This window comes from Cydia fagiglandana, chromosome 17 (genome assembly GCF_963556715.1).
Source record: "Cydia fagiglandana chromosome 17, ilCydFagi1.1, whole genome shotgun sequence".
Classification (NCBI taxonomy): domain Eukaryota; kingdom Metazoa; phylum Arthropoda; class Insecta; order Lepidoptera; family Tortricidae; genus Cydia; species Cydia fagiglandana.
This window is the reverse complement of record NC_085948.1, coordinates 2,275,681-2,298,165: the sequence shown is the minus strand read 5'-3', so window position 1 is coordinate 2,298,165 and position 22,485 is coordinate 2,275,681. Positions and strand designations below refer to the sequence as shown.

Sequence of the window (22,485 nt, the reverse complement as noted above, 5' to 3'; positions counted from 1 at the left end):
AGAAAAACGCTTAAGGAAGAAGCTGTGCCCACGATTGAGCATCAGTTTATTCCCATTCCCGAACATGAACTCCAAGCCAATACTATTCACATAGAGGAATCTTTCGAACCATACCCCAATCAATCTAAGGACGAGCAGCAACAACAAATCAATGCCGAGCAACAGGAATTATCAGAAGATCAAAATGATTCTAATTATTTAATGGATTATGAAATGATACAACAGGACTTTGCGGAACCATTGTTTAGTCAATATCAGGATACTAATGTAACAATAAATCCAATAGAGAATTTTAAAAGTAAGTTTCGGGCATTTTCGTTGTTGCCGCTTTTTTGGCTACATGCAGAAAATCCTAATGGGCTGGAATTTATGCGAATGGATCCAAAAACTCAGAAGATTAAACATCATATACGTTTAAACGATGATCTAACTGTCACTGTAAGTGTTTATTAATGTAACAATAAAATTCGGTTGGCATGATTTGAATTTGTAACGAAACATAATTGCTATTTAATTGCAGGTAATTTTTCCCAATAATGAACAATTGCCACTAAAGGAGAAAATTAATTCATATGACAACACCTACGATTACTTAGAATCGGTTGAAAGATGGCCTTTGTGCGTTGGTACTCAGATTGACGACAATAAGTAAGTTTTGGTAGATTGTTAACCAAGGGATGAACGCAGTGAGAGTATAGTCCGAGGCTAAAATGATGCCATTCACCCGAGTTAAACACTCTACTTTTCATTTCGAATACGAGGAACCTAGCCCCAAAGCTTGTACTATGGGTGTAGGCGATAATACAACTGTTTGCAGTCGTCTTATGAATATATATACCATAATGTAACAGTTGTATTTAAAATAAAAGGATAACTCGTAAGCCTAACTTTGATTTTATTTAACATTTTTGTCATTAAAAATATTGTATGTAACGGTACATTAAATAGGTCTTAATTCTTGAACCTATCCTATTAAAACTCGACTTTTATGTGTATTTTAAGAACCCTTATTATGTAGGTACCTGTAGATTAAAGCACTATTTATACATAAACAATGGTACAGGAGAATAATAAAAGATAAAAACGAATTTATCTAATAATTACATCAATTTTCAGATTTTGTAAAGGTGTGATTATTGGTGATGATACTTACGAAAGAAATCAACAGTACCCAACAACCAACAGTAACAACATCTGCAATAGTCAACACAACACTGCTTTCTTGGGCAAAAGTATATTGGGTATGGCCCCAAAAATTTTTAATAGTATCCCAAATAGTATAAAGTCCTTGCCAACTGATCAATTTAAAATACAATTAAAATCATATTTAATAAATAAATGCTACTACTCAATAAATGATTTTCTTAGCGATACATAAAACACCCAATTATAACTTGTCCAGTCTATATAATGATTTAATCTTTACTTCAATATTTTGTTTACTTAATGTTTGTGCGTTTTGAATATTAAATTGTATATGTTGTATCTTTAATATGATGTATAAATAATACCTTAAATGTTAATTGTTTTCGTTTCAGATAACATGCTAATATAATTGTAAGAATTTATTAATACCATAGTCGCCATAGTTATTTAAGTTTTATAACATTTGTACGCCAATAGGCAAAACACAGAGCTCTGTAATTACCCATTTTTACTTAAGAACTGTATCACCTGTGTTTTACAAATAAAATTTACTTTACTTTACTTTACTTTACCAAGATGTAAATCTTGTCGAATATTACGAAATCGTTTGCAGAACCGTAATTCCACTTCAACTCTATTACAAAAAATGGCAGAAGCTAAACGGCGCGCTTCAAATCTTGTACATAAATGCAAGCGTCTGAAGAGGACGGTAAGTCTTATGCCGGCTACATACGTAACGATAAATCGTTGCGATAAAACTGTGCAGTCCGACTGTGCAGATAAATCGAACCGTGTGTATGACAAATCGTTACGATAATCGACAATCGGACAATCGGACTGCACAGTTTTATCGCAACGATTTATCGTTACGTATGTAGCCGGCATTAAAGCCGTAACAGACTACCGCACCGCGCCACGACCTTGATGGTGCGGTTAAAATATCTCTTTCACGCTCCAAATTATAGCTACATCCTTAGCCCCCTCCAGACTATGCGCGTGAATCGCGGGCGAAGCCGCGAACGCGAGTGTGGAGTCGATTTCGCAGGTCTGCGTTCTGGACTCCACACTCGCGTTCGCGGCTTCGCATAGTCTGGAGGGGGCTCTTAACGCACGTACGGCGACCACCTTACGACTATCGATACGTGCGCCGCACCGCACTAAAGTCGCGGTATGGTGCGGTAGTCTGTTACGGCTTTTTATCAAAAACATATTAAATAAATAAATATTAGGGGACATCTAAAGGCCCCTGTACACAATGGGCCAGCGCCGGCCTGGCCAAGGGACGCTGCCATGCGGTAGAATGAGATAGCAATATCACTTGCTCCCTCTAACGCATAAATGCGTCCCCCAGACTGGCCCACGCTGGCCCATTGTGTACTGGCCTTTACACAGGTCAACCTAGCCCCAAACTAAGCAAAAGTTGTACTATGGGTACTAGGCGACGCTATAATATACTGTATTTGTATAATTGAAGACGTAAAATAATACAAAAAGAAACTTGAGCAAGAAGTTTTCATACATATTTTTCGAAATCATTTCGAAGTCCCTTAAGGCGTATCCAGATTAGTAAATTTTTCGCCAATCTGATTCAATTGCCCGATCGAATCAGGATCGAAGTGCGGATGCAAATACCAATTTGGCTCGCCGAATTCAACCGCCGATAATGACCGATATTACCGATAAAATGAAGTGCAGATGCAAGAATACCAATTTGTGAGGCCAGTCTGGATACCATTTCTGGATTTTTTCAATGTAGAGGGCTCTAATATCACCATAAATCTAAAATTAGAGATTGACGCCAATTTCATTTCTGATAAAATCAACCGATTTGATCAGTCCCGTCTGGATACCACTTTACTTAGCTGTTGTTTTTTATTCGCACACCCGCTTATAGACCAACAAGAAATTGTAGAAATTAAAAAGTGGCAACATCGTAGTGTCGTCCCATTCAAATCAATCTAAGAAAACGGGACGACACTACGATGTTGCCACATTTTAATTACTACAATATCTTGTCGGCTTATAACTTTATACATTGTACCTACTTGAGTAACGAATTTCATATCGACCGTTCATATAATTGCAGAATATCCAATTAAGAGAGAAAATTTCCTTGGCTAAGGCGCAGTGTGCAAAGAAATCGGATACCGTAGTACAAGCATCTATTTCAAAACTACCTGAAGAATTTCAAAATGCCGTGAGATCATGTTTTGAAGCCGCGAAAAAAAATAATACAAAAGGTCGTCGATATACGTTAGAATGGATTTATGAGTGCATGTTGATACGTATAAAAAGCAGGAATACGTATGAATTTATACGTAAAAGAAATATTTTACCCCTTCCTTCTGTACAAACTTTAAATAAGTATCTCAGCAAAATCAGCTGTTCTGCATATGGATTCCAATCCTCTACTTTCTTTAGTTTAAAAGAAAGATGTGAGGCGATGAAGAAGGAGGAGAAACGAGGAGTTATTTTAGTGGATGAAATGAAATTAAGTGAAGGCGTTTATTTTGATTCTCAAACCATGAAATTTAATGGTTTTGTTGACCTGGGGCAACACACTCCAGATAATTTAAAAAATACAACAGCGGACCATGCTTTGGTGTTCAAGTTTGTGCCTTTTCGAGGTAGATGGGTTCAAGCCTTAGGTTGATTTTTATCGAAAAATTCATGCAAAAGCGAACCGCTACATAAACTAGTTTTAGAGTGTATTGTTTTAATGGAAAACAGCGGAATTTGTGTTGATGCTGTCGTGATGGACGGTGCACCTTGGAACCGAGGAGTATGGAAAATATTCGGTGTAAATGAAGACACTGTTAGCTGTGAACACCCTTGTGACTGCTCACGACGGTTATGGATGATTTCAGATTTTAATCATTTAGTGAAATGTTTTCGAACATCTACTTTGGATGATAAGCTACAAGAGTTCAAGGTTAATTAAGAGTAATGCATGAGTAATGATAATTTTAAAAATATACAAGGTGTAATTATTATATCTGACCAAACTCTGAGGGGTGAATATGTAGGTCATACTGAACAACTTTTACTATAGCCAACCCTGAAATCACGAAAAAGAAATCGCCTGTTTAATAGAAAACATTGACTCTACTGATTCACCGCAATGTGTATGAGACAGCAGATTTTTTTTCACGATTTCGGGGCTGGTCCCATAGTATAAGTTGTTAAGTATGACCTATATTCACCCCTCAGAGTTTGGTCAGAGATAACAATTTCGCCTTGTATAAAATGATAATACGAAGTCAAACTAATGTAATATTCTTTTTTCAGACCCCTTACGGAACTGTGAAAAAAAGACATTGGGAAGCGGTATTAGAGGAAGAGAATTATCGTCAGCCTAACTTAAAAATCGCTTACAAGTTAACACCAGCGCATTTGAAACCGAAAGGTTTTCAAGTAATGAATGTTCCTCTTGCAACTGAAGTATGTACCTATAAATATAATCAATAATTTTCATTGATTGTCCGGATTTATTTCGTAGGACTTTCGGCTCATCAAAACTAATATTATTAATCTTATAAAAACAGGTGTTTGGTCACGAAATTTCGGTCGCCATGGCTCACTATCAACCCTATTGCGAGGAATTGAAGGATTCAACTGCAACACAAAAATTTATTGATCTTGTATTCAATTTGATACAAGCTATGTCTTCGCGTATACCAAGAGATGCTCTGTACGTGAATGAAAATTGCAGACGAAGAAAGGTAAGAAATAGTTGGCGATTAAAATTAAGGTCAATGCGGAGAAGACCGTCTATCAGCTAAGTCCGTCTACTCACTATAACATTTAAGGGAAGACCGTCATAAAGAAAGACCGGCCGGACGGTGCCTTAAACCAGAAGTAGCCAACCTTTTAATGTATTTTTGTTAGTAGATACCTCTTATAGTGAAGAATATTTTATGCCGATTATAATTAGAATTAATATAATTATGCGTTGCTGGTAGTGAATATTATGTGTTAATGTTAATATGCCGGAACCGCCGCCGCCTCGCAACCTGAATATATCCCTTGGCACCTATACAGCCTATACTGTAATTTTTAGTTTAATATAAAAATTAGGAACATTTAAAAATTTGTATGGAATATATTTTTTGCTCCTTACTAATATCTGTAAATGTCTACTACTGACTATACTTTTGTGTAGAGAAGCGGCCGTCCCCTTTCCTCTTAATATTTCATTGTATAGCTTTGAAGCTTGTTTACTTAATGAAGAAATACTTTTTTCAGGCAATCCAGGAATTTTTAGAATTCCTTGCAGACTGGGAAAAGCTCGAAAAAAAAATACCTGTGTCAAGGAGCACGTTAACTGGATTAAAAGTAACTTTACGGGCAACACTTGAAATTTTGGATATGCTGAATGTTGCATGTGATTACAAGTATTTGATGACAGCAACCCTATCTCAAGATCCGTTGGAGGTAATTAATAATTACTAATTATGTAATCCAATGAATATGAATCTGCTTGTATGGAATCTGCATCATGTATGCTGCCTTACTTTTGGAGAAAGTCCAGAAAGCGTTTTTAAAAATAAAAAATAAATTAAAATTCATTAATTCAAGCTAATTATACTCATATTTTTACATTATTTACATTTTGATTCTCTTCTTTATATTTAAGAGCTGTGCTCTTGTCGGTGGAGCAATCTCCATCTCGTCCGATCCTCTGCCAACTCCTTGACCTTCTGATACGACACGACCTGGACTTTTTCTTTTATTTGGTTAAAGTAATTGATTCTTGGTCTTCCTCTTCCTCTCTTTCCCTCTATTTTTCCTTCTATGATGTTCTTTAGGAACATGTCGTGTCGTAGCAGATGTCCAATTAGTACTCCTCTTCTATTTTCTATTGTCTTTATTATGTTTCTTTTCTCGTTAATCCTATCCAGAACCCTATCATTTGATATTTTTTCCGTCCAACTAATCCCTTACATTCTCCGCCAACACCACATTTCAAAGCTTTCTAATCTTTCTCTCTCTCTTTGTGTCAGTGTCCACGTTTCGCAGGCGTATAAGGCGATGCTCCAAATGTAAGATTTAATAAAATTTAATACATTTTGATTACACAACATTAATAACATTACATTTAAATATAATCTACTAAAATTCACAATAAAATTTAAAAATTTACAAATCACATTAAAGAATAATGATATACAATATATACACAAAAACACAACAATACATACAAAACTAACCTACACCTGTCCTTACATGCCTGTTGCAACAGTGCACAATATAAGGACAGTCAAGCCGATCTGCGATCATCGCCAGGACAGTGTTGGCGCTGGCCCGCACGCGCCGCACCAGCGCAGCTGCGCGCACGCGCATGGTGGCGTGGAAACAGGCCGTGTGGGCCCCCGCGAACATGCCCGAAGCGCTACAGTAGCGGGGCAGCCCCAACACCGCCCTGAATGCGTTATTGTACTGGACGCGGAGCGCGTTGTACGCTCTTTGCGTGTAGTCCGCCCACAGGCCACACGTGTACAGCGACGTGCAGTACGCTTTGAAAAGCGTTATCTTCACGTCACTACTACAACGAGCAAACCTGCGAGCCAACATGTTCGCCCTTACGCACAACGCCCTCCGCTCCCGCTCCATATCCACATCATCCTTGAGGTCCGCAGTAACAATATGCCCTAGGTACTTGAAACTCTGTACTCTGTCTAAGAGAGCTCCGTTAAGCATGACAGGTGGCACATATTTTTTTAGGATACAGTTCCTACCTAGTCCATATACTTAATGTACCCATCAATATATTTCTGCCTGGTGTTTTTGGGTTTAATTCTTTTGAAATGAGGCGTAACTTTGGGCTGTGGACGTTTTTTATCGCTTACCTTCTTTCTAATGCTAAAAAAACGAACATAGCCATACAAATATTAGTACTATTATAAATGCAAAAGTGTGTCTGTTACCTCTTCACGCTTAAACCGCTGAACCAATTTAGATAAAATTATGGAGATAGTTTGAGACCCGAGGTCCTATATTTTTTATTGAATAATAATTTTGACTTGTTTTCAGAGATTTTTCTCCGTGATGAGATATTCGTGTGGAGGAAACGATCACCCTGATCCCAAAATGTTTGCACAAGTTTACCGATTGGCGTCTTGTTTTTCCCTAATACGCCCTCCGAAAGGTTGTAACGTTTCCGGCAAAGATTTGCTGAAGAACTTACTAGGAGCAAAGGATATGGTAACTGGTTCAAACGAGGCTAAGCAAGCATGGCTGGAAAGCCTCGACCATATACTAGATAATGGTGAACCATTGATTGATGGTTATGAAGACCATGACTACAACGAGGCTGTCACCAGTGACGCGGTGCAGTCTTACATTGCTGGGTACATCGTCCGCAAATTGCGAAAAATCGTAAAATGCAATAATTGTTTGAAACTCATACAAATGAGTCCCAATGAGGGAAAAATGTTAATGAGAAACGACGTAATCGATAAAATGGATTTATACGGCGGGTTAATTTATGCTAGTGACGATCTATTCAATCTGACCAAAATGATAGAGAAATGTGTGTTAAGAGCAATAAGCAAAGCTTTAACCAATATGGAGACGATCAGTGAAATTACGCAAGAATTACAAAAAGAAACATTGATAAAAGTTGGATGTGCCGACCATTCCAAACAAGTATCAAAAAAAATTATCGATATGTACGTAGTTATGCGAGCCCACTTTCTGGCAAAATGTGAAAATAAACGTTACGACGCAGCCAAAACCAAAACTAAAATGAACAGGAAAAATGCCAAGTTATTGTCTTAATTACTAGTAGTTCGCCCCGAACTAAGAACTCGTATTCGCTGAAAACTACCGCGCAGCGCGCACACTCAGGTTTTGATTTCCAACTCAATCTCACTAGTGATACCTACTAATACTTTATATACGAGATTACCGCCACGTGGGATGTTGACTCGACGATCATTGTTGCGATAGTCGTCTCGGTTTTTTTTCCGTCATGAGATATTCGTGTGGAGGAAACGATCACCCTGATCCCAAAATGTTTGCACAAGTTTACCGATTGGCGTCTCGTTTTTCCCTAATACGCCCGGTTGTAATGTTTCCGGCAAGGATTTGCTGAAGAACTTACTAGGAGCGAAGGATCTGGTAACCATTGATTCATGGTTATGAAGACCATGATTACAACGAGGCTGTAAACCAGTGACGCGGTTCAGTCTTACATTGCTGGGTACATCGTCCGCAAATTGCGAAAAATCGTAAACTGCAATAATTGTTTAAAACTCATACAAATGAGTCCTAATGAGGGAAAACTGTTAGTGAGAAACGACGTAATCGATAAAATGGATTTATACGGCGGGTTAATTTATGCTAGTGACGATCTATTCAATCTGACCAAAATGATAGAGAAATGTATGTTAAGAGTAATAAGCAAAGCTTTAACCAATATGGAGACGATCAGTGAAATTACGCAAGAATGACTAAAAGGAGCATTGATTAAAGTTGGATGTGTCGACCATTTCAAACATATATTAAAAAATGTTATCGATATGTACGTAGTTATGCGAGCCCACTTTCTGGCAAAATATAAAAATAAACGTTACGCCGCAGCCAGAACCAAAACTAAAATGAATAGGAAAAATGCCAAGTTATTGTCTTAATTACTAATAGTTCGCCCCGAACTAAGAACTCGCATTCGCTGAAAACTACCGCGCAGCGCGCACACTCAGGTTTTGATTTCCAACTCAATCTCACTAGTGATACTTAGGTAAGTAATACTTTATATACGAGATTACCGCCATGTGGGATGTTGACTCGACGATCATTGTTGCGATAGTCGTCTCAGCGGACGGTCTCATAGCGAAGAGTCTCGACCAACACCTAGAGACTGGATCAAGGGTCAGATGCAGGCAAATTGTGACAAAACATTCGCTGATGTTAACAAGAAATAACTCAAAATGTAGTCAATATGATGGGTGCTGAGAAAGGGGCGGCTACAGGGCCTGGGGCCTAGGGCGACAAAGACTGCAAATCCGCCACTACATTATACATATATAAAAATGTGTTCGGGTGTTTTTTTGTTGTTTTGTAAGTGTTTTTATATTTTACTTTTATATTAATATTAAAAACGAAAAACAAAAAAGAGCCTTTTATTTCTCGCCGGTAAAACAAACACAATATTATAAACTTAAATTTACATTAGGTTTAGTATTACAATAATATTTAATATTCCTCAAATCAATGTTCTATTATGCTTGGTTATGTAATAAGTAGTAAGTAATTATATTTTTTTCTTGTAATTTATTCTGCAACAACCCCTCCTGTGAGGGTGAAGGCCTGAAGGCCTCCTCCAGTGATGCTGGTCATCACAATTTCTGTTCTCTATCTTTTTCAACTTACATATGTATATCAATATTAATTTATATATTGGTATTAAATACCTACAAATACAAATAATAAAAAGCTAATAAATACTCTTATCGGGATTCGAACCCGGGACCTCCTGCTTCATAAGCGGGGTCACTACCGACAAGGCTAAAAGACCGTCAAAAATTGGTTCGCGATGCACAGTGGCGCCGCGGCGCGGCCTATTTAACACGTTCACTGCGTTACGGGGGCTTTTAAGCCCCGTATGATGTCATCATTCAGTGCGGAGACTAAAAAATCGTGTTTACTCGCTGGTGCGGAAGTTGTATCTTGGATATTTTTATGACTATGATAAAGACAAATATACATTTGAGTTTCTTGTCAAAAGTATAACCAAGTAGTATATTCAAAATATACGAGGTCTCAGGAACCCCGTACCGACCAGGGAACAAATTTCGCCTTCTAGTGCGATACGGGTTCCAGTGAACCCCGTATATATTTCAGCTGGCCCGTACGGGGTTATGACCACAAAGTCACTAGTGCAGTCAGCATTGCAAGACTTCTTATCGATAAATTAAAAATAATGCGTTTGGGACGCATGCTAGAATGGTGTTATTGCAAAAACAATGTAGTTAACAATTGGTATAATTTAGATTTTAGAACAAGTAATATACTTCACGAGATATAATATCATTGATTGTTACGTATTGTTGACGGCTGCTCAGTATTATCAGTAATGAATTTTTACACCAATCAGTTCCAGATATGTTGTGTCCGAAAGTGACGTTTTTAATATTAAAACTTTAGGTTTCTACCTGAAAAACGATGTCTAATTATTACTATAGTAAGCGCTCAAATATCGTTTGTTTTATTTCCCATCACTATTAATTTATCGACATAAATAAGGTATGTGCGTTACGGGGTTTGCTAAGCCCCGTAGTTTTTCAATTTTAGTGCGATACGGGGAGTAAATAACCCCGTCCTTTCATTTCTCTATAATTTCATATGTTTTTATCGTATCTACGTGCGAAGGGAACATGACGTAGGTAATTTCATACTCTTTAAGTTTGGCAGAAAAAAATTTTTACATTAAAATATTTCAGGACTTTATAGCAGTTTTAACAGACTTGGGTGCACGGGGCACTTTTATACCCGTAACGCACCAAGGTGTAAACCACTACGGGGCGGATTAGGCCTCGTAACGCACTACATTTTAGGTAAAGGTTTTGGCTTGCCGCAGTGAACGTGTTAATGTTTTTGAGGGACACTTTTTAATACATGAAGATTGTTTTCCTCATCTCTACCTTCCATACCTAGAATGTTTAAGATTGCCTGTCAAAAATAAAAAAAAGCGATCAAATTCAGTATGATGTCAAATGTCATTGAAATTATTGAATGTAGAATTGATATGTGATTGCGTCAATTATTTGCTTTTGTAAAAGTATAGATATTTCAAGATATAACCACCCACCGTATCTCCTGAATACAGCTTATTTTCGAGTCCGCCTACCTTACGTTTTCTTACATTTAAGCGACATGAATCTCAAAAGTGGTCATGTTTTTTCCTTTGTAGTCTCCTTCGCACGTATGAAATATTCATATACTTACATGATGGCTTCCTTTTTGCACACTTCATTGATCTTTAAGCTTTAAGGAGCCCACAGATTACCAGTTCGCCGGACGATATCAGCCTGTCTGTTGATCGGAACTATCAAATTTTGCTTTTAACTGACAGGCTGATATCGTCCTGCGGACTGGTAATTAGTGGGCTCCTTTAGATCAGTGGATCAAAATAATAACAAAATCTTAACACAATTTAAAACGGAATCGGCTTCCTCGAGATTGCCGGCTCGGCTCTCGGCTCATAGCTTGGCTGCATTCGCGACTCGTGCTTAGCATTTGATGTTAGCAGAGCTCTTGAGTTAGCGGAGAATTCATTATTACCCACCTGGGGTTATTCTCGTGTGCATTTGATGTCTAACATGATATAGAAAATTTATTGACGTGCGCTTAACAAGAATCCGCCTGAGCCATAGACGAAATATGTTATAATGGAACAATTTTACAAATTTATCAATAAAATTAGACCAAGACATTTATTACAAATGTGAAACTTCTATGAAATTATGACGTAACATAAATAACACTTGCAGTACGTGTGCTATTAAAATGGTTGCAGACTTGTCTTGGTCTACCTCTTTTATTTTCCATAAGAGCCTGTAATGCCATCGATCTCTTGGTTTTTTAAACATGTGAGTATGTGGGTACTGAGTTCAAGCTGAGTTCTATCTTATCTTATTTATCTGAGGGAAAATTCTCAGTAGGTATTTTATGTCAAGCCCTGGGCACTGGGGGCCTTGGTAATTTTTTCCTTTGTATACTTTATATATTACATTACATTACAGATTTTTATTTTGTTTATAGTTTAAATAGTAGTGTGTCTACTTAAAAAAACACAAATTAAATTACTTTACCACTTTATATAATTAGTTCATAGAAAGTAATTTACTTTATTCTTAGAGTATTTGACTGAATCGCTCGGAAGTCCAAAAGCATACCCTTATATCCTATATTATATTGGCATTAGTGCTAGGTTTCTGAATGTTACATCTACAATGTGAGATGTAGCAGACCTACATAGAGATGCCAGGAAACGTTAGATTACCAAGACTTGATCGATCAGGTTAGAATATTCCAGGAGGTTTCCAAATTTGTACTAAAGTTAGTAGGAACTTGGAATATTTTGGCAATTTCAGAGCAAAGTGGATACTGGGGTTCGGAAGTTGAAGCTATTGAAATTCTTAGATAGTTCCTATTTTGTAGTATCAATAAGTTATATAAAGGCCACTTGCATCATCCCATTAACCCGAGGTTAAGCGGTTAAACCGTTAACTTAGTGTCAAATTGTACTGGTAACCATGGTAAGTCCAGGTTTAACCGGTTAACCCGGGGTTAGTGGAATGAGTATGAAATTTTCTGATAGTTCTGTGTCTCTCTGAAAGGAATATATGAACTGTTATAGAATTATTCGTGCCTTGAAACCCACGCAACGTTCAAGATTCCATTTTTATACCCCTATTTTTTTTTCAATTTTGTTTAATTTCACTTGCTCAGGTATCAAATTAGGAGTTAAACAACAACTTTGCCCCCTTGTACCTAAAACAAATAACTATTACTTATTCTCTATTCTTGAGCGGTAATAATATTCGTAGGAGTAGGTAGTGAGAAAACGTACATTCTCACTACAGCTATGAATATTGCCGCTCATCAAGTACACGAAACGACGTCTTTACTAACATATTGCGTTATCATGTGTCACATATATTGCAATTTGGGAGTGTTATACAAATGTATACTCTAATATGAGAGTAATAAGGACGATGACACGTAGTGTAACTAAATTTCACAGATCACGACTTACCAGATGGAACATTTGAAGTTTCGAGCTTTTCGCTATACAAAACATAACGCACTGTTAAACTCGTGGGAGTCGGGGAGACATTTTTTTACAGTGTTATTCATAAACGATTGTCAAATCTCACAAGCCATTATCTTCTGTCCTTATCTGTCATTGACATTTGTGTTTGTTAGACAGGGATAATTTAAACAAAGATTTGCTAAGTTTTATGAATAAGAGGGTTAGATACAAATACAAATACAAAATACAAAATTCTTTATTTCATTAAAAACCATTACATATTTTTACCAATGGCTGGTGTCTCCCTGTAAGTTATTTACAAAATAACCTGTGCTGGGAGGCACCGCTCTTCCATATCTAATTTACAATTTATTTAGTATTATACTATCATATACTTAATTATTATGTGTGTGTGTGTGTGTGTGTGTGTGTGTGTGTGTGAGTGTGTGTGTGTGAGTGTGTGTACTTGTGTGGCTTGGCTAGGCTACATATCCTAGCAAGTCTTCCACCTGATCGTAATTTTTATCTACTAACCAATTTACTACCTTATTTTTTACATCGTATTGTAGCTTTGGGTATATATCTAGTGCTTTGTTTAAAATATTGTATAGGTGCGAAGAACGTTTATTATATTGCCTATTAGCAAAAGTGGTGTTGGTTTTAGGTAGGTGCATGGCAATATCTTTCCTCCGTCTTGTCAAGAGATTGCGATCAAAAGTTGTGGTTTTATGCTTTCTTAGAACAGAGGTTAGTATATATAGTTTTCTAACAGTAAGCAACTTACACATTCGATATAGTTTATCAGTTGAGAACCACATCCTCTTAAAGTATGTACATAATTTTGAGAAGACTACGCTGAGCTCTCTCTACGTCTATAAAGCGAGTCTTAGCAGCGCCACCCCAAACAGGCAAACAATAGGTTAACACAGACTTTACACATCTTTGGCATCAAAATAATCTTTGGATTCTTAAGGTACACGGCGGGAAGAAATTGATAACTCGAGATATTAAATTGAAGATATTTGGACTTAAAATAAAATTTAAATTCAATTCAATTTCTTCAATTTTGTGCCCCGAGTTGTCAACTTCTTCCCGCCGTGTCCGGCTTCGGTATTTATCATTATTAATGTTCTTGTGCGGGATCTAGTGAAAGGTAGTCTACGACTAAACTAGATATTACATGTGAGTCGCTACGTTGGTGATGTCGTTTGACACGACACGGTGGATGTAGCAGTTTGAATTATGTTGACGTTATTATGTATAATATATGTTTAGCGAGAGATGTGATCTTGGTTGAAGTCTTTTGCATCTACGATAGTCAGAAACGTGTGACATGAAATAAAAAACCGGGCAGGTGCGAGTCGGACTCGCGCACTAAGGGTTCCGTACCATAATCCAAAAAAAAAGCAAAAACAAAAAACGGTCACCCGTCCAAGTACTGACCACTCCCGACGTTGCTTAACTTTGGTCAAAAATCACGTTTGTTGTATGGGAGCCCCATTTAAATCTTTATTTTATTCTGTTTTTAGTATTTGTTGTTATAGCGTCAACAGAAATACATCATCTGTGAAAATTTCAACTGTCTAGCTATCACGGCTCGTGAGATACAGCCTGGTGACAGACGGACGGACGGACGGACGGACGGACGGACGGACGGACGGACGGACGGACGGACAGCGAAGTCTTAGTAATAGGGTCCCGTTTTACCCTTTGGGTACGGAACCCTAAAAATGTCGTAAAAAATGTACTATAGTCAACATGGGTAAGTACTGCTGCGGGATAAAGAATGACTCACGTTAGACCGGGCCGTGTCCGGGCCGGAGCTTCCGGCGCATCGTTTTCTATGGAAAGTATCACGTGATCGCATGTCATGACATAGAAAAGTAAGCTCCGGAAGCTCCGGCCCGGTCTAACGTGAGTCATTTAAAAGTGTGGCTGGCCTTCATAATATGGCCTGTTTAGCGTTTTGGATTAGTGTTTTTTGCGAAATCATACATCTGCCATAAAGTAGCAAGTAAGTAAACACTAATCAATGTGTAAACAGGTAATGTGAAGGGTAGTCACACTTACCAGTCTGCCACACCCGTAATTGACCTAATGCCTTAAAAGATTATGTGTAAAATTTAAAAAAAAAATATTTGAAGTAGGTACCTATCTTTGTTATAGGTTTGGTAATAAATAACAACACACCTTTGAAACCAAGAAAACGCACTTTGAAAATCCACTCAAATACCTACATAGTACTTTCTGACACAGATAACAAATTTTAATTAAAACTACTTAAGTTACGTATCTATGCCATCACTGGGAGAGGCGAGATAACGAACTAGGTTAGGTACACTACAAATTAAAGTGTGGTTTGCCCTAGGGCATTTAATAATCCTACCGGACCTAAACTATTTAGATAGTACTAATTTCTGTTTTGTATGGCTGCTTCTGAACTTTTGGTACGTGCCGACCGCTTTTGTCGTAGCCGCACAGTATTTTACGTACGGTTTTGCCAGATAGAGTAAATTTTTATATACGATATAAGGACCGGACCATTTTACACAAATCTACTTCTACATTTTATTCAAATTTAGTTTTAAGAGCTATTTTATAATAATATGTATGCTAGTTTTAAGGTATTTATCTATGGGTCAATACATAGTTGCCTCCAAATAAAGATTTTCATTCATACATTCATTCACTCTTTAAATGTAAAATTCTTCCTTTTAATCCTTCCAACAAATTCTTTATTCTTCTCTATCCCCATAAGGATGGTATAAATCCTCGGACGCCCACCGAGCACAGCGCCACATGTAATTTATTACCCTTTTATAATATAATGCTTTAATGAAACATTTTGCGGCCATTGCAAAACTTTTAAATGAACTTTTTAAACTGCGGTGAGAATTTTTATAAGTTTTGGAACATTTTTATTAAGTTTGTGCGAGGCATGGTCTCGTTGAGACCAGTTTTACGTGATCTCCTGATATGGAACCATAAAACCGGGCAAGTGCGAGTTGAACTCGCGCACGAAGGGTTACGTACCATAATGCAAAAAAGGCAAAAAAAAAACGGTCACCCATCCAAGTACTGACCCCGCCCGACGTTGCTTAACTTCGGTCAAAAATAACGTTTGTTGTATGGGAGCCCCTCTTAAATCTTTATTTTATTCTGTTTTTAGTATTTGTTGTTATAGCGGCAACAGAAATACATCATCTGTGAAAATTTCAACTGTCTGGCTATCACGGTTCGTGAGATACAGCCCGGTGACAGACGGACGGACGGACAGCAGAGTCTTAGTAATAGGGTCCCGTTTTACCCTTTGGGTACGGAACCCTAAAAATGAAGTACTTGCAGAGCCCATTGCTGGGCCCTTTGACCCGACTGGAACAACCCCAAATGTCGGAGCTCCAGACATGACTACAGAGCCAACTCCTAGCCCTTTTATTCCGAATGAGCCACGTCGTTCGGCTCGAGCTTGACGACCCCCTTCCCATCTGACAGATGGGCTGTCGGACTACGTTCAGGACTAACTGTTATGTCTTATGGAATTCTGTTGTGGGGAAAAGCGGCAGATATTCAGACAATATTTGTGCTGCAAAAACGAGCTGTACGTTCCATCTATGGACTGGGCGCTCGAGTATCCCTAAGAGAGAAATTCAAAGAAGTTAACATTCTTACCGTTGCATCTCAATACATACTAGAGAATATTATGTATGTTCGGAAAAACATCCACGAATTCAAGGTTAACAGTGATATCCATAACTATAACACTAGAAACAAACATAAACTTGCTGTGCCCGCCCACCGCCTCCGTAAGGTTAGTACGTCTTTCGTCGGGAACTGTACACGTTTTTATAACAAAGTCCCCACTGATGTAGTGAATTTACCACTTCATAAATTTAAGTCGCACATTAAGCACTCCTTGTTACGTAAGGCGTACTACACTGTAAATGATTTTATAAACGATAGAGATGCTTTTAAGCCGGTAGCTTGATTTCATTAGTATAATAAGAATTAAATAAATATTGTTTTTTTTTACATTGTGAATTAAATATGCTAGTGTCCAGTAGAATTGACACATGAGACAATGATGTTCTCGCTTGATTATATTGTTTAATTTAATTTTAGTTTTGGACACTTGGAGACCTTATACATCTCTAAGTACATATTTATTTATTTGATTTTTATTTTTGATTGTACATACTTACCTATATTTTTAATGTTTCTGACACTTAGAGACCTTTACATCTCTAAGTCAACTTAGGCTAGTAATTATGTGAAGCTATATTACTGTCTTTTTATGTAACATATGAGCACAAAATGCCGTGTCTTACAGCTACATGTTATTACTATTTTAATATTAATATAGGCCGGTAGCTTGAACATGTCATGCTCGCTTAAAAGTCTTTGCTTACGGTGGCGTTGTTGATCGGGTCGCCACTTTCCCGAATGAAGGTTGAGGGAGGCGATGGCTGAGATACGCGTCATACTCGTGAACGGGTGCTGTTTGTGGAGACTGGTCTGTTAAGCTAACACGAGCTATTATACTTAGTAACTTTTATTAATTAATTACAGTGAGACGCCTCATTCTGTTCTCGTATGTTTCTTTTCTTTTAATGAATGTATTAATTATACAGGATATTGACTCTTGGAGACCTTATACATCTCTAAGGATAACTTGATAAACTATATAATCTTATAGTTCTGACACCTAGAGACATTTACACCTCTAAATATTATAGATTTTTTTTGTGTGTTTTTTTATCTGTATTTTGTATGTAATTCGACATTAAGAGACCATATACATCTCTTAGTAATTGTAATACGTTAGATTGAATTGTTAGTTTTATTTTATAAAATTGTTGATGTTATTATTTTTGCTTTTATGTAAATTCAATGTTGACGTGTAAAAGTGCCCTTGTGGCCTATTTGCTGAATAAATGTTGATGTTTGATGTTTGATGTTTGAACTGCCGTATTCGAACTTCAAGATATTCACAAGAGACGACACGCACTAGATCCATTCTAGATACATTATAGTTTAGATATCAACTAGTTCTCTTTTGCAGCGCAATTCGGGCAACCAATGTCACTTTTACGTAAGATAGAGTAAGATATCTATTACATGTGAATTAGATCTCTAAGTCATATTCTGTGGAAATCGTTCAAGAGTATCTCCAGAATCGCGCAAATGTCAAATTTGACAGGTTAGATCTTAAACATGCCGTTATCGTATCTTGGTGATGTCTACAAGATATCTAATAGATGTCTATTTCAAAATCCGAATCGGGCCCTAAGGAGGGAAGACTGTCATAATAATAATAATATAATATTGGGGACATCTTACACAGATCAACCTAGCCCCAAACTAAGCAAAGCTTGTACTATGGGTGCTAGGCGACGATATACATACTTATATAGATAAATACATACTTATATAAATAGAAAACACCCATGAATTTGACGTTGCCATTTAATTATATCCTATCGTTTCTTTTAGCGTAATAAAGCCTAAGATTCAGGTTAATTCTTTATTCTCATACCATGTCACAATGATTATAAATAATTTTGGCAAATTAACTTATAGGTATATTTTTACTTTTCATTGCGAATTCTGTAGCGAATGGAATGTTATCGGTTCTGTTGTGAGACTTTATTAAAGTTGCGATTTCAAAGGTGTTTCTTTTGTGGAAAAGTTTGCGTTCACTTGAAAACTAATCAAAACTATTTTAAGTTTTTTTATTTCTCGTGAGTATTGAGTTGAGAAAAGCTGTTTTTTAAGGTTCCGTACCCAAAGGGGAAAAATGGGACTCAATTACTAAGACTTCACTGTCTGTCATCAGGCTGTATCTCATGAACCGTGATAGAGTTACCATGCTTGCCAGTACAATTGACACTGTATTAACGGTTTAACTGGTTAACCCCGGGTTAGTGGGTTGGTGCTAGTGGCGATTAATGATTTAATTGATACAATTATAAATAAATAACGTAAACAAACGCGATCTAATCAAGTGAACCGACATCTGTCAACGATCTCTTGCACAAAAAGATCGCGAATCAACGATTCTTGGCCACCAAATGAAATCAGGCAACAATACATCATTCCAATCTGCCGATATCCGAGCCCCTTTAGTTTGGGGGAAATGTCGGCAAATAAAGTTAATGGATACCCTTCATATGTGGACACACGGGCGAGCCGACCGACACTCCAACAATAGTGGAATTTTCGTTACGAGCCCATCAACGTGCACACTAACGCCACTGCTAAATAATCGAGATTATTTCAATTTATCGAAAGTTATTTAAGAAAGGGGGTCGCTACGTGCTGTATTATGTATGTAAGTACCTTTTGAATATTAAGTGCCCTTGTGGCCTATTTGCTGAATAAATGTTGAAATTTGAAGTTTGAAAAGTTTGAATACATCAAACTAGTTTTTATGTTGCTTGATTCGTCAATCTATGCGTCCAAAGTTAAAACGGCCGTTTATGTTTTGAGTTCATAGATCGACGAATCCCGAACATAAAAACTAGTCTGATGTATTCAAAAGGCACTTAAATACATACATAATACAGTACGTAGCGGACCCCTTTCTTAAATATCTTTCATTAAATTTAAATAATCACGATTATTTAGCAGTTGCGCTAGTGTGTACGTTGATGGGCTCTTAAAATATAATCTGACTTATTTCCTGTGGCGCTACAACCCTTTATGGGTCCTGACCTCCTCTACCGTGCTTATTCATTTGCTCCAGTCCTTTGACTACTTTCTCCAATTTGTGTATTTTCCCATTTTTCAAAGATCCTCTTCCACGCAGTCTATCCACCGTTATTAATAAAATAAATAAAATATACTACCGAATTGATAACCTCCTCCTTTGGGATTTGGAAGTCGGTTAATAATGGCATTATCGAGCAATGTCTAAAACTACTCTCTCTAGACTCTAGAGAGAGTTTAAGTACTTACTAGAAGTAAGCAATGAAACTTATTGCCTTGAAAAGAATTGTTCTTATTTCTTCCCACCAGTATTACAAAAACACACAGAAGCGAGCAAGGAGAGAGAAATATTTCATGTGTTATCGCGGCGAGATGACGAAACGTTTCCAATGAGCAGATATCGCCGAGAGTGTATCAACTTATATTTGCTATTTGTTCGATATTTTTTTTTATTATTATGAATGGGCTTACTCATGGCCACAGACTAGCCGAGGCGTAGACGTGGCCTACGATGGAGCGAGCTCGCCCAGAAGGTGCTTTTTTGTGTTCGATATGACGTGATAGGCCGCAGCTCTTTGGACAGATTTACAATAGAAGGCAGTAGTCATAAACTTGTTATAGGTAGGTAGATTATGTATCCATTCTCTTGCAAAACCATACGTATACAAAGCTATTAGAATGTGACGACCTCCAACTAAACTGCAAAACTTAATTCAAGACCAAAAGAAGTAAGAAATGTTGCCACTTTTTTACTAGCGCGTCTTGTATTCATGTACAAATAAGTAAATAAAAGTACTTTTTTAATTAGTAGGAGTAAAAGTACTAATGAATAAATTATCTTAGCGTGATTATTTATCAAAATGAATTTACTATTTTAGAAACAAATTATTGCAATCGCAACATTTTCTTACTTTTTTGGTCTTGAATTACATTTTGCAGTATAGATGGTTAGATCAGTTAAAAGGGGCCCCATCCGCAACCAATTTTTGCTAGGTTTTCAGAGACGCGATGAACATGCACCGCTGGAGGCAGATCAAAACACTAGGTGTGGAGCATCCACATCTACCGATGACCACGATCCTCAGTCATGAGGGAGCAACCACAGACAGCCGTATTCGAACAAAGAAATACGTCAAATATTAGATATTGAAACGATATGGATTGGATATGTCAGTGTCAAACAATTTCATTGTTCGATACGGCTGAGAGAGAGAGAGAGGGTGACCATACTTTTCACGCGTTGTCCTACAGCTCGACTCAAAAGTAAATTAAAGGCTTGCACAGATTTTGACTGGAAGATTCTTAGGTATATGAGAGACGAGACCAAGACAATTCAATAATGTACCAAAACTATAACAAGTTTTTAAATTAGAATCCACCACCTGCCGGCCTAGCCAAGGTTACAATCGCTATCGCTTCGACAACGAAAAGCATTATGTCTCTCTATCACTCTTCCATATTAGTGTTGCGTTTCGATCGCTACGGAGCGTAAGCGATCGGCATCTTGGCTACACGGCCTGGTTATTCATTTTATCTATAAAATAACTATTCAAGAACTATTCTCGTTACATCCATAACTCGCACCCGGAGGCCGGAGGCCCCGGTTTTCTCGAGAAAAGGCCTCGATAAGAGTCCTCGTGCAAACTTTATTTCCGCAGATAGCGGTTATTATATTAGTGCCATTCGTTGTGTCACGAGTAAATGGATAGTGGTGGAGATGTGTAATGACTATGATAGCAGCGTAGTTATTGTTATATAGTCTGACAAAATAGAGTAGACATTAAAAACCGGACAAGTGCGAATCGGACTCGCGCACGAAGGGTTCTGTTCCATAATGCAAAAAAAGGCAAAAAAAAACGGTCACCCATCCAAGTACTGACCCCGCCCGACGTTGCTTAACTTCGGTCAAAAATCACGTTTGTTGTATGGGAGCCCCACTTAAATCTTTATTTTATTCTGTTTTTAGTATTTGTTGTTATAGCGGCAACAGAAATACATCATCTGTGAAAATTTCAACTGTCTACCTATCACGGTTCGTGAGATACAGCCTGGTGACAGTCGGACGGACGGACGGACAGCAGAGTCTTACTGATAGGGTCCCGTTTTACTCTTTGGGTACGGAACCCTAAAAAGTGGCAATACTGTAGTGAAAAAATAAGGATCAAAGTCAAATGGCGTTCTAAAAGTGTTAATCATTTGTGAAATATGCCTGTGCGCAACAGTGGAACGTGTGTAGGCTGAATTATTATTTATTATCATTAATGTTGACTGGCTATAGAATGTTTAAATACCCAACTCTCTGATATCTTTGTTACTATTAGATGACTAATTTAGTCAAGCATAACTGCCGTATTCGAACTTCAAGATATTCACAAGAGACGACACGTTATAGTTTAGATATCAACTAATTCTCTTTTGCAGCGCAATTCGGGCAACTAATGTCACTTTTACGTTAGATAGAGTAAGATATCTATTAGATCTCTATAAGTCATATAAAAAATTAAAAATATTATTATTAAAATTGTTAAATATTAAACGGTGTCGTCAACGCCAGCTAGTCGAGAATAGGCCAAAGGTGTGTGCGCCATCTAGTCATATCCTGTGGAAATCGTTCAAGAGTATCTCCAGAATCGCGCAAATGTCAAATTTGACAGGTTAGATCTTAAACATATCGTTATCGTATCTTGGTGATCTCTAAAAGATGTCTAATAGATGTCTTTTTCATAATCCGAATCGGGCCCTAAGAATTGACAGAAACTTTATACATTTCAGCAATAAAATCAAAATAAATAATATATTTCTTCAAGTGCAAGTTTGTTCATTACGGTATTACTAAGTAGTGATGCCATTCAGCTCTAAAAGCTCAAGAAGCGTGC

General features: G+C 37.3%; 3 protein-coding genes across 4 annotated transcripts in view; 2 read left to right on the top strand and 1 right to left on the bottom strand.

Moving 5' to 3' along the window:
- LOC134672806 (Ig-like and fibronectin type-III domain-containing protein 1) overlaps nt 1–22,485 on the bottom strand; it is a 111,462-nt gene that overhangs the window by 70,583 nt on the left and 18,394 nt on the right. The window lies entirely within an intron of this gene.
- Nucleotides 1–22,485, top strand: part of LOC134672787 (tRNA (adenine(58)-N(1))-methyltransferase non-catalytic subunit TRM6) — a 193,673-nt gene that overhangs the window by 167,477 nt on the left and 3,711 nt on the right. The gene's annotated exons all lie outside the window — the stretch shown is intronic.
- Nucleotides 3,662–5,676, top strand: LOC134672678 (uncharacterized). 2 transcript variants are annotated; one of them, XM_063530631.1, is made up of 4 exons: nt 3,662–3,773; nt 4,435–4,587; nt 4,692–4,868; nt 5,392–5,676. In XM_063530631.1, the coding sequence occupies exons 1-4, from the start codon at nt 3,741–3,743 to the stop codon at nt 5,596–5,598; spliced, it is 570 nt and encodes a 189-aa protein (XP_063386701.1). In that variant the 5' UTR covers nt 3,662–3,740; the 3' UTR covers nt 5,599–5,676. The 2 variants fall into 2 exon arrangements, with proteins under 2 accessions (XP_063386701.1, XP_063386700.1); XM_063530630.1 differs by lacking the exon at nt 3,662–3,773 and adding an exon at nt 3,968–4,078.